At 32.9% G+C, this 18,293-nt stretch overlaps 8 protein-coding genes across 8 annotated transcripts; 5 read left to right on the forward strand and 3 right to left on the reverse strand.

Moving 5' to 3' along the window:
- Positions 1 to 122: 122 nt before the first annotated feature.
- Rpe (ribulose-phosphate 3-epimerase) lies at positions 123 to 1,245 on the forward strand. The gene has a single exon (XM_015939562.3). The coding sequence runs from the start codon at positions 448 to 450 to the stop codon at positions 1,138 to 1,140; it is 693 nt and encodes a 230-aa protein (XP_015795048.2). The 5' UTR covers positions 123 to 447; the 3' UTR covers positions 1,141 to 1,245.
- Positions 1,246 to 1,443: 198 nt separating this feature from the next.
- Positions 1,444 to 2,348, forward strand: Prosbeta7 (proteasome subunit beta type-4). Its single transcript, XM_015940005.3, has 2 exons — positions 1,444 to 1,549; positions 1,625 to 2,348. Exons 1-2 carry the CDS (start codon positions 1,539 to 1,541, stop codon positions 2,277 to 2,279), a joined length of 666 nt encoding a protein of 221 aa, XP_015795491.1. The 5' UTR covers positions 1,444 to 1,538; the 3' UTR covers positions 2,280 to 2,348.
- A 5,703-nt stretch (positions 2,349 to 8,051) lies between these two features.
- Positions 8,052 to 10,320, forward strand: LOC107371347 (2-oxoglutarate and iron-dependent oxygenase domain-containing protein 3). The gene is made up of 3 exons (XM_015939398.3): positions 8,052 to 8,547; positions 9,259 to 9,556; positions 9,679 to 10,320. The coding sequence occupies exons 1-3, from the start codon at positions 8,147 to 8,149 to the stop codon at positions 10,117 to 10,119; spliced, it is 1,140 nt and encodes a 379-aa protein (XP_015794884.1). The 5' UTR covers positions 8,052 to 8,146; the 3' UTR covers positions 10,120 to 10,320.
- A 216-nt stretch (positions 10,321 to 10,536) lies between these two features.
- Positions 10,537 to 11,557, forward strand: LOC107371352 (tubulin-specific chaperone A). The gene is made up of 4 exons (XM_015939404.3): positions 10,537 to 10,664; positions 10,810 to 10,915; positions 11,019 to 11,108; positions 11,369 to 11,557. Exons 1-4 carry the CDS (start codon positions 10,585 to 10,587, stop codon positions 11,438 to 11,440), a joined length of 348 nt encoding a protein of 115 aa, XP_015794890.1. The 5' UTR covers positions 10,537 to 10,584; the 3' UTR covers positions 11,441 to 11,557.
- Positions 11,558 to 11,604: 47 nt separating this feature from the next.
- On the reverse strand, positions 11,605 to 12,370 carry ND-B18 (NADH dehydrogenase (ubiquinone) B18 subunit). The gene is made up of 2 exons (XM_025162863.2): positions 12,005 to 12,370; positions 11,605 to 11,874 (listed from the first exon to the last, which is right to left on the reverse strand). Exons 1-2 carry the CDS (start codon positions 12,298 to 12,300, stop codon positions 11,766 to 11,768), a joined length of 405 nt encoding a protein of 134 aa, XP_025018631.1. The 5' UTR covers positions 12,301 to 12,370; the 3' UTR covers positions 11,605 to 11,765.
- A 1,757-nt stretch (positions 12,371 to 14,127) lies between these two features.
- Positions 14,128 to 15,332, reverse strand: LOC107371349 (protein MAK16 homolog). The gene is made up of 4 exons (XM_015939401.3): positions 15,203 to 15,332; positions 15,084 to 15,130; positions 14,567 to 15,007; positions 14,128 to 14,490 (listed from the first exon to the last, which is right to left on the reverse strand). Exons 1-4 carry the CDS (start codon positions 15,215 to 15,217, stop codon positions 14,151 to 14,153), a joined length of 843 nt encoding a protein of 280 aa, XP_015794887.1. The 5' UTR covers positions 15,218 to 15,332; the 3' UTR covers positions 14,128 to 14,150.
- Positions 15,333 to 15,915: 583 nt separating this feature from the next.
- LOC112539978 (uncharacterized protein KIAA1143 homolog) lies at positions 15,916 to 16,771 on the reverse strand. The gene is made up of 3 exons (XM_025162862.2): positions 16,549 to 16,771; positions 16,357 to 16,483; positions 15,916 to 16,291 (listed from the first exon to the last, which is right to left on the reverse strand). Exons 1-3 carry the CDS (start codon positions 16,654 to 16,656, stop codon positions 16,011 to 16,013), a joined length of 516 nt encoding a protein of 171 aa, XP_025018630.2. The 5' UTR covers positions 16,657 to 16,771; the 3' UTR covers positions 15,916 to 16,010.
- A 43-nt stretch (positions 16,772 to 16,814) lies between these two features.
- Positions 16,815 to 18,276, forward strand: sicily (NADH dehydrogenase (ubiquinone) complex I, assembly factor 6 homolog sicily). Its single transcript, XM_015939400.3, has 4 exons — positions 16,815 to 16,963; positions 17,019 to 17,086; positions 17,202 to 17,448; positions 17,516 to 18,276. The coding sequence occupies exons 1-4, from the start codon at positions 16,949 to 16,951 to the stop codon at positions 18,158 to 18,160; spliced, it is 975 nt and encodes a 324-aa protein (XP_015794886.2). The 5' UTR covers positions 16,815 to 16,948; the 3' UTR covers positions 18,161 to 18,276.
- The last annotated feature ends 17 nt before the right edge of the window (positions 18,277 to 18,293 follow it).

An 18,293-nucleotide genomic window follows, 5' to 3' on the forward strand; every position in this document is an offset into this window, starting at 1 on the left:
TCATTTGAAATAACATATTCTCGTTATCAATACATTTTATACTTAAGTTACGCAGAAATTAATTTGCAAAAATAATTTGAAAAATCAAAAAGTCTTCAGGCAACATAATCTTCAACATTACATATTGGGACACACAGATTTAAAATTATTTAGATTGGTTAAAATTAAAGTTTGATTATCAAAATTTTCGAAAAGTTGACTTAGTTCTGTAGTTTAAATCATGTTCAATAAACAATAACAATCAATCTAAAGTGTGTAAAATAGCCACCAAAGCATTCAGCTGTGAAAATGCGACAATTGATAATTTCAAGTCATATTATTGTTACTTTTTACCTGGTTCAGTTCTTTGTATCGTATTAAGGAACGGCTCCTATTTAAGTCTCAACAATAATTTAGTACTATCATTGTAACCAAAAACCTTTTAGATTCAGTATTTGGCAAAAAACCATGGCTTGCTGTCGTACTTTTGATGATCATCCGCAACCATTGATTGGCCCATCTATACTGAATTCCAATCTTGCCTTACTTGCTAGTGAGTGTGAAAAATTGCTTAAAGCTGGTGCTGATTATCTGCATTTAGACGTAATGGATGGTCAATTTGTTCCCAATTTAACTTTCGGTCATCCTGTGGTAAAATGTTTACGTTCTGAGTTAGGCCCGAAGCCGTTTTTTGATATGCACATGATGGTTGCCTGCCCTGAAAAATGGATTGAGCCTATGGCTGATGCTGGAGCCAATTTATACACTTTTCATCTTGAAGCAGCCTCAGATGTAGAATCAATAATCAGAAAAATCAAAGAGTCGGGAATGAAAGTTGGGGTAGGAATCAAACCAGGAACTTCAGTGGAAAGTGTCCTTCCCTATGCTTCTTTAGTGGACATGGTTCTTGTGATGACAGTTGAACCAGGGTTTGGAGGACAGAAATTTATGGAACCCATGATGGCTAAAGTTGAATTATTAAGAAAACAATTTCCAAAACTTAATCTAGAAGTAGATGGTGGTGTAGGTCCAACAACAATTGATGTTTGTGCAAAAGCAGGAGCAAACATGATCGTTTCAGGGACAGCTGTAATCAATTCATCCGATCCTGGAGCTGTTATGAACTCTATGAGAGAAAAGGTCGCAGCTTGCTTGAGTTAGTCAATTGTTGAAAAAGTGCACAAAATTATAGCAATCACTGAATAAAAAATTATTTACTTAAATATGTATTTCGAATCAACTGAATAAAATGTTTTACATTCCTGACAGGAATCCTTATTCTTATCTTATGAAATTTTATCAAAAGCGTAGTGTTCAGTCAATCATGATGGTTACAAATTGACGGATGAATTTTTTAATCATAAAAGACTGAATTTAAAATATGAAACGTATTTGTATTTCGATTTAACCGCTTTTACAGTAAGAATATCACGTGATATAATGCCAGCTGATTTCACACTGAGTGACAGGCAAAAAGATAGTAATTCAAAAGGTTTCCATTGATAATAACACTTTTATTTAATAAATTTCTTTCTTCATCATTTAATTTCGAGTTAAAAATGTCTAATTCGTAAGTAGTTTGTTTGTTTGTCTGTTTCTTTATGTGTAACTCTATGATTTAACTATTCTATGGTGTTTTTCTCAGGTATCCTGTGAATACCGGATCATCGGTTATCGGTCTTTGCTTTGATGATGGTGTGGTTATAGCCGCTGATACCTTAGTTTCTTATGGTAAAATGGCACGATTCTTTGATTGTTCTCGTTTATATAAGGTTAACCAGACGACTATTGCTGGATGTGGTGGTGACTATGCTGATTACCAATTCCTTCATAATTTGATTGAACAAAAACAAATTGATAGAGAAGCGAACGAGCAAGGAGTTGATTTATCTCCGCGTGCTCTTCATTCCTGGTTAACTAGAGTTCAGTATAATCGTCGAAGTAAATTTGAACCTCTTTGGACTTCTTGGGTTGTCGGTGGTATTGATGAAGGTAAACCATTTCTTGGGTTTGTTGATAAGTTGGGTACTGCTTATAAGGATTCAATTATTGCAACTGGTTTTGGTACTTATATGGCTGTTCCTGTTATGAGAAAATTTTATGATGATAAAAATGGTCGAATTACAAGAGACGAGGCCATAGGTTTGATGAAGAAATGCATCGGTTTATTGTTTGCCCGAGACTGCAGTGCTCACAACATGTACGAAATCGCTGTTGTAGACGCTAACGGTGCTGAGATACTTGGACCACTTCGTGCTACACATGACTGGTCTAATGTTAAAGAACATAGAACTTCTTAATAATTTTTTCTAATTTCTAAATAAATATGAAAGCTCATAATCCAGCTTTTAAATCGTGTCTCGGCTAAACCTAGCCATTTCATTTCATAAATATACTTATTAAATCTTGGAATTATCAAATCTAACAAGTCTTGTAAGTGAATTGTTTGATTAAGGGTTACATTCGGTAATTGACATTTTGATTGTTCTCGTGTTTCTTCAGATATCAAAGTGCATATAGCCTATGGGGAAAGTTGAATGAAGAGAAACATTCTCTTTGAATTATTACCACTAACTTCATTAATCGGTTTAACCAGAAAAGGTTAAGTGGTTTAAGTAAACATTATTTAAGCTGGACAATCATAGGAGCTATCATAGTTTCTGTATACCTCGACACATTGAGTTATAAAGTAAAATTTCAATTCTACATTTGGTATTGAGAAGCCATGGAAATAGATTTATTAATTGATTACATGAAAATTATCATCTTTATCGAAGTTTTTGTTTTATTTTGTCAAGTGTGGTGTTTCATTTACATGAATCGGACAATGAGCAAAGAACGAAAATTTCTGGAGTTTACTAATCAAACAAACCAAACTTACATGGGTGCAGATGGACATATTTATGCTGTTTGTAATAATCATGGTTCATCCACCACCACCGGTTACATATCATCCTCCGCCATCAATTACATTTAACTGGAAATTCATCATTCTATGGTTAAAGCGTGTTCTGGACAATGGTGCTCAATATTTCCATTTTAGACTTTAACGTGTTTTCTGGTCAATTATTAAGATTCAACACCTCATCCAAACTAATTTCAAGAAAACCTTTTCTCATTTTTCGTAAACCAACACTTTTTAAGCTCATTGTCACTCCTTTTGCTTTCATTTAGGTGGATTTTATGAACTCAGTATGAACTTTCAGTCTTATTTGATGTAACTTTTTAAACTACTTTATTTACTGGAACAATAAACAAGCAAAAACGCCTTACCTAAAGCATTGAGATTTTTTTTGTTAAAATTTGGTAAACAAATTTTTATATTATGAGCAAGAAGCAAGACTTGCACATGAAATAATACAAAGGTTTCCCTGAACCTTGAACAGCAATTACACATTTCCAATCTTGGGAGTGATATTGCCTTTCATATGAACAATAACATTTCGCGGAAACAAATTATGGTATTTAAAGCTACATTAATTTCATAATCTAATGATAACTAGTAGATGTGAGCAAAATAGCCTTCGATAAATTTGGGTTAAAAACATCTAAATTGTTATAAACCGTTTCTTCCTTACACTCCAAAGGCATAGTAATCGGATTGAGGATTATGTCACAGCCAGGGTTTGCTGGATTAACCAAGCTGTTGATCAGTTTGCCAACTATTAAAGCTTATTGTCGGATTAAGTCTAGCTCTTGTCCAACGAGGCCTTAATTTTCAAACTTGATGAGTAAACATTACAGAAAAAGTGTCTTCGCCTTGATAAATCAAATAATGATTTAACCTCAAATCCAGGAAAAGATCAAACAGTCAGTGATTGTCAAACTTACACTATGCCATGACCTTATCACAGTAGTTTACTCTGCATCCTTGATTTAAGACAACACTGGATGAAGCACTAAACAATTTTTTAGCTCAATCAAGTAAACGTAAATTATTTGAGCAATTAACTCGATTCTTTGTTTTTTATCACATTATGAGCGTTGAAAAAGCCGAGTAATCTAACTAAAGTTGTAAACCAGATTCGCGATGAAAAAAAGCTCAGGATAGTCGATCATCAGTAGTAGAGTAAGAATACACGGAAAGAGAAAGAGAAAGAAAGTAAAATTGTTTTGACCTGATTGGATTGGCTCGAGTTCATTAAACTGTTTTTTTCATCAATTAATGGTTCTCAAGATTGAACTGCACTAGATTAGCTCTCATAACAATAAGATGAACCCACAAAATGTATTTGTAGGTGATGGACTATTGGAGTTGAAAAGACAAGTTTTAACAAACAATTAAACCTGACAAGTAGGATTTGGTTGACAGAAAAGGTCAGATATTACGATCTTATTATGACTAGTCAAAATTTAAATATAATTTAATCGGGTAACCTAATGATCGGTAAATTGATGGCAGCTTTTTTCCCAAAAAGTCAAAACAAGGCTTTAGTTGGCCTACAGTTGGCTTCAGTTGGTGAATGCCTACGTGATCACAGACAATTGAAAGTAAATAAATTTTAGAGAAGATCACATCTAATTACTTCTGTGTTACAATTAAGTGTTGAAAACGGGCAAATTAAAAGTGAATTGGTTTCATTTATTGTGCCTAGGGAGATGAAGTAAATAAAGATGATCGGACGAACCAGTTTTGGTCAACCTAAATTTATTGAAATGAAAGTGAACATCATTAAGATCATCTTCATCAACAACATTATAATGTGTTACCTTTTTTAACTTAAGTTTATATTTAGCTGTTTATGCTCAACAAATAATATCGAAATGTTGATAATACTTTTAACATTCAATGCTAAACATGTTCGGTCTCTATTGAAGTAACTAGAAACTATTTTAATGACTTTTCTGAATGAACATAATTCAATGTTCAAATCATATTTCGATCATAAAAACCTGAGCATTTCATTGATATAAAGCGCATAAGTCAGCTTGTTAGTGCAAAAGTATTGTTACTGTTAATAAGAAGACACAATTGAGCACAAATTGACACAAATGAACAAAAACGGGCTATAAATTGATTTCTTGCAAATCAACACTATATCAATTTGTAGGGACATTAAAACTGATCTATTTGTGTGACTTAAAAGTTTCTCTGATCAATAGGTTTCGAGAAAATCGAGTTCAAAGTTTAAGCTTCGATCGTTCTTTGTACAATTATGGAAGTTGATTATTGTCTGAAACTAGTTTTGTATGATTCAAAATTTGATGATCAACCAGAAAATGTACTTATTTTGCTAAATAATATTTTCTGATTTCTGTAAAATCGATAAGTTCGATTTTTAGTTATACCGATCGCTTTCTTCGACCGTTAGAGTTAGAGACCTAAAACTTAGTATTCTTACAGAGAAATTGTCTGCACATATTATGGATGAAACACTTTTTTCAATTTATAAACAGTTCTCTTGATTTTGGCCATCGATATCGAAACTTTGAACTTGGATATTTTGAGATTTGCATCACCTACGATCCTAATTCTTTCACCAATTCATCCTTTTACTAATCAATAATTCAATTCAATCCACTAATTTTCAATTAGCGTATTTTGGTTATGATTTTCGGGCTTTAAATGCACGAACAACACCTTATTCAACAAAACAAACTCATATAAAGCAATATTTTGGTTTTTAAACCAGTTTTCTGGTTAAAGATACAAATGAAATATAAAAAATGCTGCTAAAGGCTCGAATATTTGCGTAAAGAGATGATACTTAGCGAAGTTTGTAGGGACAGAAAAACTGAATCCATTGGTACTATCAAATAATTAATCCGATGGACAGTTTTCTAGAAAATCGAGGTTAAAGTTGAAACTTTGATCGGCTTTTGTTCGACTATGGAAGCAGATTTCTCGATAGAACTTCATTCAACTGATGTAACTTTAGATGCCTAATCAGTAGATGGTTTTATTTTGCTAAATAAAGTTTTTCGTTTTCTGTAAAACCGATTAGTTCGATTTTCCTTTAAACCGATCTTTTTCTGTGACCGAAATACTTAAAGAGCTGAAACTTATTAACTGACAATTAAAATCGCTTACAAACATCATGGTTTGAATAATTTTTCCAATTTTGTAACAGTTCTCTTGATTTTGGACATTGGCCTTAAAAATTTGAGCCTCGATATTTCGAGAATGGTAGCAACTACAATCTGCATTCTTTGGGCAATTACAAGATTTTATTATGAGCTATAATTTGATATAAATACTGGCATTTAATAATGAATATCAGTCCAACACGCGAGATTCGTATTTGAGTAACCATTTAACTTTATAAATCAATCTAAAATCTGACAGCACAAGTATTACGACGAATTATGCTTTTTACGCAGCATTTTAATAATTTATTATTTCAAAATATTGTAGCCCATACTGAAATCTAATGTTTGACCAAAGAATGCAGATTTTAGTTGCTACCATTCTCGAAATATCGAGGCTCAAAGTTTTAAGGCCAATGTCCAAAATCAAGATATCTGTTACAAAATTGGAAAAATTATTCAAACCATGATGTTTGTAAGCGAGTTTAATTGTCAGATAATAAGTTTCAGCTCTTTAAGTACTTTTGTCACAGAAAAAGATCGGTTTAAAGGAAAATCGAACTAATCGGTTTTACAGAAAACGAAAAACTTTATTTAGCAAAATAAGTACATTAGTTTGTTCAGCACCAATAGTTACATAGTTAAAAAAGAGTTTTATGAAAAAATCTGCTTCCATAATTGTATAAAAAGCGATCGAAGTTTCAACTTTGAACTAGCTTTTTTCAAAAACTATTGATCATAGAAACTTTTGAATCGCACAAATAGATTCCTGCTTTATGTCGCTACAAACCAACAGAGTCTAAATTTGGAAGAAATTGATTTTTACCCGTTTTTGCCCATTTATTGCATTTAAGTAACAACTTAAAATTGTAGCTTCAAAATGAAAAGATTAATTGATTCCACTAACTCTACTAACTAATTTCTAGAGTCAGATGTATTGGAACTTGACCGACATGATCTAGTGATGTTTCTTTCTATCGATATGATCGATACTAGAGGATAATCAGCCCTGGCGATATTCAGCGATAACATTTTCAGTTTAATCGGTTTAACCAGAAAAGGTTAAGTGGTTTAAGTAAACATTATTTAAGCTGGGCAATCATATGAGCTATCATAGTTTCTGTATACCTCGACACATTGAGTTATAAAGTTAAATTTCAATTCTACATTTGGTATTGAGAAGCCATGGAAATAGATTTATTAATTGATTACATGAAAATTATCATCTTTATCGAAGTTCTTGTATTATTTTGTCAAGTGTGGTGTTTCATTTACATGAATCGGACAATGAGCAAAGAACGAAAATCTCTGGAATTTGCTAATCAAACGAACCAAATTTATATGGGTGCAGATGGACATATTTATGCAGTTTGTAATAATCGTGGTTCATCCACCACCACCGGTTACATATCATCCTCTGCCTTCAATTACATTTAACTGGAAATTCATCATTCTATGGTTAAAGCGTGTTCTGTACAAAGGATCTAAAACACAATATTCACTTCTTTCATCTTTAGTCCAACAATATTATACAATTAATGTGTTGCCTGATTTAACTTATCCTCTTCTCAGCTTCAGTTTATATTTAGTTGTTTAAATTTGCTCAACAAATAGAATCGAAATGATGATGATCGCTGTCCTCTTTATCGTCCGGTCCAAGTTAAGGTGAACCTCAAAACAGCAGCTCCAAAACCTGAAATGGATTCGCTATTATCACGTATACATCGATTGGGAGCAAAAATGGAATCAGACGGATGAAAGTGGACTTTCTCTTCTTCTCATTTCTTGTCTTACAACTTTTGATCAAAATAAACCATGTAAAGAGACTGTTTTCAATTAAAAATCACGATTGTGTTAGTTCTATTAATAAAACTAGCCTCACTTATTCGGGTTGAATCACTGCTCATTTGGACGATCTTTTCATCTCTATCATCTGACTTCTTCCTACTTTCCCTCCTCTTTGAAATGCATCCCAACCTTTTCTTGTCCCATTTTCATCGTTTAAACATCAACACTTGTTATTCTTAACTCATTTCATTTCTATCTTCATCAGCTTGAACTGCTGAAAATCACAATTTAGTCTTAATTTGATTGTTCCTCTTTGACCTGTGTACTTAGGTTCTAGACCGTGATTGACAACATGGTTAATTATGAATATTGGTATAAATTGTTTGACACAGCCTTAGTCAATCGTCGCGCTAAGACTTCACCTAGTAAGGATAAAAGCGTTCCTAAATCAAATGTAACCAAACAACAGTCCACAGCCAACAAAGCCAAACCCGACAAAACCAAAGAATCAAACAGTGTTAATGGGAAATCATCTAATTTAACCAATGTTGCCTCACCTCGCTCAATTGTCACCTTTATTGCTAACTTCTTGACCATTTGTGCGGTTAGTGGACTTCTTATAACCTTATTTTATGTTGTACCATGGGAACAATGGGTTTTCAGTGAAGATGAATTGGAAAGACTACAATCTGGTGAAGATTTGGAGTATCGAAACTTTCTAGCAACTGCTGACCAGCAATTTGATGAAATAAGGTGAGCATTCAAATTTGTAAATTGTTGTTAGTGTCGTTAAATCTCTAGTTTAGACTTTTAGATTTCTTGTTTTCAACCGTCCATTCAATGTTAGTTTCAATTTTGACCAATGTCTTGGAGTTGCTTTACTAATATTTTCAAATTGAAATCCAAATTTTATTTAGGTTAGGAAATTTAATTACATTTTAGTTTGATTCTTATTGAATAATCTGATTCCAACATTTGTCTTGTTTCTTCTTATAATTTCAACAGAGATGATTTTTTTGATTGAAACCCTGACTTCAGGCCAATTACTTGGTGGCACAATAAGGATTACAACTAGACATTTGCTAACTGCATACTTAATTTTATAAATAAACTCATTTTTTAGCCCAATTCTTAACTGTTCATTATTTGATTCACTCAATTAATTTTGTATTCAGACACACGGTAAATGCTGATAATAATATGATTTGATCAGGAAGAAATTGAGTTAGCACAAAGAAACAGGACCTGAATTGTTATTAATGCAATTGTTTCAAATTAAAGGTTGATTTTGGGTTTCACTTGAGCTCACAACTTCAATAGTAAATCAAAAATAATTTTTATGCATGCAAGTTGACATTAATTATGATAGATCAATCACTCAATTAGTGGTAATATCTTAATGTCTAATCATGCTGAAATTGTCAAAAATATTCAATAACTAATGATTTGTCTTCATTCAAACAGTATCCATGAAGTTCCTTGTTATGAGAAGGCCTATTGGAGAGAGAAACGACTAAATGTCCTTCCTGAGCGATGTGGTGTTATGGTCACTGATGATCTTCTTCCTAATGATCAGATTCTCAAGCTTCGATCTTTGGCCACTAAAGTGATCGACAAAGTTGGTGACACTAGTTATGCTAATCGAGAGTCAATCAATCTTCAATGGATTAACCTTCACAATTTGTATAAACGCAATGCCACCAAAAGAGTGCTTAGAGATGTTGAATTTGATCTTATCCGGAATGCTTCGCTAGCTGCAAGAGTAAGTAAATTGTTTAATTGTAGTGGAACAATTAGCTTTTTTTGCTCAGGTTTCCTCAGTAATCTTTTGTTTCAATGTTGATGAATTAATTTTACGATCTGTTTATCTCTCTTTCTTTCCAGGAAGCTGTATCAACGGCTTTTGGCCTTCCAACTGAAAGGTTATTCTTTAACATGGTCTCTCAATTTACACGATATCGACCATTGGTTAAACACAATGAATTTAGACACGTTGATAAGGTTCGCTCACCAGCTTTGATTGTTACCTCTATTTTATGGTTATCAACTGCTAATCTTGACTTTGGAGGCGGACATACTGAGTTTCTCAATGGACCTGGACCAGAACCTTATTCACCTGTTTTAATTGAACCTAAAATGGGTAGATTTGCTGCCTGGACTTCTGGCTTTGAGAATCCTCATGAAGTAACTGAGCTTTTCTGGGGCAATCGATTGGCTCTCATCTTTGCTTTCACCGTTTCTGATAAATTAGGCTATGAATCAATGGAAGCTCTTCGTGACTGGGCGACTAATGGAACCTCACAAATCACCAATAGTTCCTATTAAAATTGATAAATAGTCAGCTCAACACTTTTAGATCTCGTAAATTGCTGTCATCAGCAATAAATATCAACTCGTTTTGTCTCAAGTTCACAGAAATTTTGTCACACCGTGCTTTGTATTTTACCTTTTCTTGCTGTATCCATGCCATGTGTTATATAACTTACACTTTCTTTATTGTTGATATTAAATGATTTGTATATTGAATGAAAATCAAATTTTTTGAAATGTGAAAAGGGAATGAAAATAATTAATGCTATTTAATGATTCAATAATATCATTATATAATTGATACCAAAGACTGGATGAAATTAACGGGAAAATTATTCAAATATCCCTCCATTTATTAGCAGCCAATAAATGTCTGTTGCAAATAAAATTTAATCTCTCCACAAGACTCTTTAAGTCTACTTATTAACAGATTTGTGCATTTGATTGAAGGTTGATTTCAAAAGTTAATTGTCTTCTAACATGGCTACAACGGAAGGTGCTATTGACCCTAATGATGTCCGATTGAAACAATTGAGAATTAAAACTGGTGTGCTGAAAAGGTAAGCTGTTATTTCAAATGAATATTTAATGAATTTCATCGTTGGCTTCATGTGTGTTGGTACCTATCTAGACCTCAATGTTTGTTTTAAGTCCGTTATTATTTTGTCAAGAATTTAACACTCATCGAATTTCTGTTTTATTTAGGCTACACAAGGAACTATTATGCTATGAAAAGGAAGCAACTGATGAAACAACTAAACTAGACGGTTTAAAGTCTGAGAATGCTCATCCGAAAGAAATAGAACATCAAGTAAATTTATTTTATTTTTTTTATTATTGTCAACTCTATTGATAGTGGGCTTTGTAAAAAATGAATTTATATTAAATCAACTCTAATATTTTTATTTCTCCAGGAAACTATTCTGAAAGAAACCTTGAATATGATACCAGGATGTAAGCAAAGATTTGAGGTAGCTTATGAGGATTTAAAATCACTCGTTCTGGTAAGAAAATTATTCATTATTTGAAATCATCTTGAGTTTCTTTGTTCTTTTTAACCGTATTTTTGCCGCTCAAGCCAAACGATTTACCAAGATTTTTGCTGATTTTTCATACTAACAGGCTGTTGGTAGCAGTCATGTTTGCTTTGCGAATATTGCTTTCATCTTTACATTAAATCTGCACTCTTTACATTATACTTCAATTGATCTAACAACTTCCATTCGTCTTTTCATTGATTTTCTTGCAATTCTGATGCTTACAGGAATCCGAGGAGCTATGCGATACAGAACTATATAAAGGAGCCCAGGGACTACTTAATACCATTCGAATTTAAGGCCAACTCGCAGCTCACCAGCAATCAGTTCTTCACTTCTTTAAACCCAGATTTGTATAAGTTTTGAATATGATTTGTTATTCAGTATTTACTACAATAAAAATCTAAAAAAGCTAACTGCATTATGCACAAAATTCGGTTCAACTAGAATTAATAAAAGCACGTTTTCAAACAAGAATTTCATTAAAATTTTATATCAAACCGGATGTATCAGCGATTAAAGTTAACATTTATAATATTATACCAATCCAGATGATCATATTTCGACTATTATTTTACAAACTATATAATTGCATTAAATATCGAAAGAATCGATCAAAAACATCTATGCAGTAATCTCGCCTTTTTGTTCGGCTGCTAATGCTGCTTTTATTCTAGCCTGTCTGGCGTCCAACCGTCTTTCTCTTTCATATTCCTTCATTCTAAGAACCATGCTGCAGGTAGAAAAAAAAGTGCAAGAAAATTAGTCAGAATCAGATATGATCAAGAGTAATATTAAAGTAAACATAACACAACAAAGAGTTGTAACAAGCTAGGTCTAATGGTAGTACAGTTTATACTTACTCATTGTATTGACAATCACGCCAACCTTCTTTATAGTAGCTACAAGTTCGGAGGAAAGGTAAATTATCTCGAACACAGGCATCATATTTGATTACCCAATGAGCACAATAATCTCTTTTTTCATCGGGCAGACCAGCAGATTCCATTTCAGCTTCTGTGGCTAAAGATTGTCGCACTTTTCTACCTCTAGGAAATCCATATAAAGGGTCATATTTAGAGTCTTTTTTGGCATCTGGATAGCCACGGTGGTGAGGAAGGGAGAAATCGAAAGCATCCTTTGAAAATTCAGCACCCATCTCAAAAGGAGTCGGAAAACGAAACAATCAATAAAAAAACAAAAATTATCAACAAAACTCTCGTTGACCTTACATCTACAAGATTCATCTGATAGATGGCGTGGCTATCAATTTAATCTGAGTTCCGCGAAAATAGAAAGATTCAAGTTTAATTTTATTTCAATTCATTATGAAAATATTGATAATAGCCAATATTTGTCATCAATTTCAGCTACTTTATGATCTCAAATTGAAGGTAGAAACTTTGAACTGTTGAAAGGTTGAACTTTTTCCTTTCGATACAAATCGCAGTCATAAAAGGATGTTCTCTTTATATCTTTGTTGTATTTTTGTTATTCAAGCTTTGCTCAATCCTTTTAAGTTTATTTCATTCTTAAATTTGGTGTGTTTACAATTTGCAACTTGTTTCAATAGCTTAACTTATTGTTTAGCCATTGCATTGACTCTGGTTTGATGAAATTTACAATTTAACTTACGTCTTGCATTACTAATTAAATCTAGAGTTTATTGTAATATTGTTTGTTCAAGAGTAAATGTTATCGACCAAATACCAATAGCTTACTGATTAAGCAGACAAAATTGTTTCTAAAGTTATTCACGAAATGAATTATTGCAGTAAATAGTAAATGTAAAATTGAACGAAAACACAAGTTTAAACTTTGCTCGAATGATTTGCTTTAAATTTGCTGGTACTTATTTTGGGTTCGAGGGTTAGCTCAGTTGACTCGAGTGTAGCACAGATGTGCTGCAAAATCCCATGTTCAAAGCTAGATTGCTTTGAAACCTCTAGTAAGAGGTACTAACCTAGACTGGTTAGTGAGTCGCCATGACTCGCACCAAGATTGGTGCAGGAGGTCTCTACATCAAATTAGTATGTTAGCCTCACAGTTGACTAAACTGATTAGGATGAGAGCCTCCATTTTTTGGATATTTTATGGATTTATTTTTTGGATCTACTTTTATTTTAAACAATCAGTTTACAAAGATTGATACAGTTATTCATAAAATAAAATAATTTTGGTAATTATAAACACCAAATTAAACAAAAACGGTAAAAAAATCAATTTTAAATTATGCTTCAATGATTCGAATGAAATTTTCACACGCCAATTTTTGGGTGTGCTACAGTAGCTCAGTTGACTCAAGTGTAGTCCTAGCCCTAAGCCACCCATCCAAGTTCAACTCCAGAAGTATCCTAGGTTCTGGGAGTCAATGCTTTCCGGAAAGTTATAGACTCGCGTTGAAGACTTGGCAGGAGGGTCGTCAATGGAATTGGTATGTTAGCCTCATTGTTGACTAAGCCGATCAACATTGAAATCCTCCATTTTTTGGATCAATTTTAATTTTAAACAATTCACGCAGATTAATCAATCAATAAATAAAATTAATTCAGTAGACAAATATGAAATTTAACAATAATATTAAAAAATTTAAATTCTGCCTCAATGATCTGGTTATAATTTGTTAACTTTGATTTTGGGGAGTTCTATAGCTCAGTTGGCTCAAGAGAAGCACTGACGTACGTCTAGATCCCATGTTCAAGGCTTGAAGTCCTTGTTTGAAACCTCGAAAGATGAGGTATTGATAACTAACCCTGTGTGTGGTTAGATTTGAGTCAATGGACTCGAGCACCTAGGAATGGTGCAGGAGGACTGCTCATCAGATTAGCATGTTAGCCTCTCGGAGGTTGATTAAGCTGATTGGGATGGGAGCCTCCATTTTTGCATCAATTTTAATAACTTTTGACTCAATGTTATTTTTTAAAGCCAAGTTCTTGCAATTTAACATTATTTACTCTTTAAATGTATGATAAATAAATGACAATAATTGTTAAGTTAATCAAAATTTATTTAATTTTTCTTGGTTGCGACAATTTTTGGTTTTTCATACTCTATTACGACTCGTGGTCTGCTTTTCTTCAGCCTTTCTAGAGCTACCTCTTCTTCATCTTCTGATTCGGTTTCATCCATATCAGAAGAATCATTATCTGAGTAATCTTCCATGTCACTGGAATCACTTTCATCGAAATCTTCCGCAGCGACAAATTGGACTTTCTTTTCTTTTGCGCTTTCTTTTGAAGTACTTGGTTCCTCTGTTTCGACTTCACTTTCCCCATCTTCATCTTGAATAGCTTTGTCAAAAGCAGTCTCAGGAAATTTATACATATCACCATAAGTTCCTTGTTTCAATCTGGAAAAGCAAACACAAAAAAAATTAGTTATCAGGTGTGATTAATATTATATACGATTTAAATTATCTAACAAACCTTTCCAACAATTCCCTTTCAATGGCATTATCTAATTTAGCGGCGAGCAAGGCTTTAACCTCTCTCCTCCTTTCTCTTCTTTCAATTTTTCTTGGCATAGTAATCAATTTCTTTTGCCTCCTAGTAGCCATTTTCCTCATTCGTATCAAATATTGCGTTATTTTTGTCAATCGTTTCTTGCATCTATCCTTGACATGGAATGGCCAATAAATGAGTTGACGGTCGATCTCAGCTAAGGCTTCCTGGTAATCTTTAGGCAATTTGATTTTTTCCCACATCTTGGCTGGGAAAGCAGCTCTTTCAATCGTTTTAACATAGAGATAGCAAACTCCTTCTTCTTCTCTAACAGTAGCATAATTACTATTGGAAAGAGGACAATTGCTCCTGGTACATAATCCATAAACATTATAGTCATTTTTACAGAAATCTTGAGTCGTCGTCCTAATTAAGTAAAAATTGAATAGAAGGATAAACATTAGATAAAATTCAACTGAAGTACCAAAATGATTAAACTTACTTTACTTTATAAGAACAGGTACCAGCTCTTAAAGTATTCCAAATAACCTAAAATCAAAATAACAACAGAAAGTAGATGTTAACAGATGTTTATGAAATCGAATCATTCATTTTACTTACATCGTCATGCTGCATGATTCAAATATTTCAAATTATATACAATCTTGAATGTTGATGAACAATAAAAAATTATCAAAATAAACCGAGATGTTTAATAAACAGCAAAAATTCAAAACCGAAACAGATGAAAACAGCACGTGTAACGATTTATTAAAAGCCGGTTAATATTTCACCGGGTAAAGGATCCCGATTCCCGAGCTGATCCTACTCACAATAAGAGTAGATCCAAACAGATAAACTTAAATGCACTGAAATTCCAGATCTTCTGGCCACTAATCAAAACAGGAAACCTGGTCAGCTACCTCCAGTTTGTTTCCGGTTACTTTTCCCTCACAGATAAGACGCAATCAAAAACTAATCAGGATTTGTTACTTTATTTCATCAATCAAGTAGCCGACTATCGGTAACCAGCCTATCCGTAATAGTTCACCATTTAAAGGGAGGGAAATATAAAAATCGCAAAATTATAACAAACACAACAAAAAAATTATCTAATTGTCTAATTTTGATTGGATTCTAAATTGATCGTTTCTTCTTTCGACTTGGCTTTGGTTCGTGTTTCGTAGGTTAGTCTGTTTCGTATTTTTCCAGTTTGCCATCGATTTTGGTCAGCCTTAATGCTTAATGAGTTTTTGTTTCTTTCCATGAGTATGTAGGTTTTATGAGGACTTGAGTTTTTAATTCAGAATAGTTGATAACTTGCATGTGATGTATTGAATATGATAAAATAAAGGTTATTTAATGAAGTGATAGTACCATTGAAAATGAGTAGCGTCAATAGCTGAGGATTTTTCATTGAGAAAAATTATCATTCATCTTCTTCATCTTCTCCGAACGATAAAAGTCTACTGTTTGTAACCTTCTTTCTATTATCTTCTAATTTAGCAGTTTTAGATCGAAAGGACGATCTATCATCATTAATCCTTTTGGCTCCTTTGTTGGTTGATTCGACATCCCTTGTTTTGTCCGGCTTCTTGAAAATCAGTCTTCCCCCAGACTCAGGCTCATTTTTTAAATCACCATCTTCATATTTATTTCGACTGATATCATCATCGTCATCATCATCGCCATCATCAGCATCATCTTCTCCTAAATTAAAAATATAGACACTTAATCAAATACAGTATCACGATTAAAAGATTGAAACTCCTTACCGCTACTTTTGATGAATTCTTGAGCTTCTTGTTCAGTTATTTTACTATTTTTGGGTAACACTACAACTGGCTTTTCATCGTCTCGATCAGCATAATCATCATCCGAAGCGTCAGGTAATTTTTCATTCTATAATCCATTAAAAATGAGAGTTAAATTTTACAATGAAACTATGAAAATGCATATAAACAAACCTTGGTGTCAATATTGGGTCCTTCCTTAAAACCAATTTTTGCTTTGATTTTCTTTAAAAAAGCAGGCTCTTCAGGTTTAGCGAACACTACTGCATTCTTCCGCGACATAATTCAAATTAAATGTAAATGTAAAAAATGTAAATTAAACGTTAATCCAGTCGAAAGAAGAAACTTAACATAAAAATTATTCTCATTCAAAAAGAGGCTCAGAAGTGGAGACTTTGCCTCTCTCATACTTTGTTTACATCAAACATGTGTTCTGTTGTAGAAGTTTTGGAGTAAAGATAACTTTCTCTTTTACTTCAATCATATTAATTTGACTGTTTGATTAATTTGCCATGGAAATTTTTACGAATTAAATTATGCTTCGATAGTGATTTTTACGTGCAACGGTTTTAAAATGCCTAAACAACAGGTAAAATTAATCGACAGACATGGTAACAAACACTAACTGTATGATTTTTATTTAGCCTGCAGATACTAGGAAAATTGTTCAAGATGTTAATTTTCCTAGACATTATTGCATATATATTTTAAGGTAAGAATTATTCTAAAATTTTCTACACTGTGATCAAATCGTTTTTTGATTTCTGTGCATCTGTGAGTTGATTTGATATTTACTTCATGCATTTATTTATACACATCTATTTCAGAAAATATGATTTTGAAGGGTTCTACAACACCAAATTCATTGATGACCCTATCACTCGACGAACTGGTTTTGCCATCAGAGCATTCAATACAGAAATCTCGCAAATCAGAGATGTTACAACCATGGATACTATTGCAAAGATGAGGTTCCAATTTTGGTATGATGGTATTGAAAATGCTTTGGCCCTTGGACAATCTACCGAGCATCCTTCGCCACAACAACAACCTCTTCTTCATGAGATTTCTGAGGTATTTTGCTGTAATTCTTATCCGTTTGTCTGAAAATTACATTTATTTTTATCTATCTTTCATTTAGTGCAATCGGTTATGCTCTGGTAAACTGACAAAAACTTGGTTCAATCGACTAATTGATGCTCGTAATTCACCTGAAGGCTTAAGCAATTTTCCTTTCAATACAATGAAGGAACTTGAAACTTATAGCGAAAACTCAGTGTCACCAGTTTTCTATCTAATAAACGAGGCCATGTTATCCACCTGTAAATCTTCATCTATTAAACCTGATGTTCAGTTAAAATTAGATCACATTGGAAGCCATATTGGTAAAGCTCAAGGATTAGCTAATGTTATTCGTGGTATAATCCATAATGCCAGATTTAATCGATGCTATGTTCCGTCCGAATTATTGGCAACACATAATGTTACTCATCAAGATTTGCTGAAAAGCAATATAAACACAAATCCAGCGTTGAAAGAAGTCTATTTTGATATTGCTTCGTTATCACACCAACATCTAGTCAAGGCTAAAAAATTAACGCAAGATTCTTCTATTAAACAATTTACCTCAGCATTTCTTCCGATAATTACTTTGGAAAGATTTTTGGATAAATTGAGGAAAAACAATTTCGACGTCTCTAAAACTAACTGGGGTCGAAAAGATCTATTTTTTCCGATTTCATTACTTTTACGATCAAAATTATGGAAATATGGTCGTATTGTTTAAAGGATTTACGAATCGAGTTGTTCATGTGAGTAGAGTGGATTTAGATATAAGTTGTCTTCAAAATATACATAAATTTAGTTCTTTAAATCACTAATAAAAGTAAAAGTACTACGAAATTTCGACAGCAATCAAT

This window comes from Tetranychus urticae, chromosome 3, assembly GCF_039701765.1.
Source record: "Tetranychus urticae isolate SD_2017Ah chromosome 3, NJAU_TeUrti_SD_1.0, whole genome shotgun sequence".
Taxonomy (NCBI): Eukaryota; Metazoa; Arthropoda; class Arachnida; order Trombidiformes; family Tetranychidae; genus Tetranychus; species Tetranychus urticae.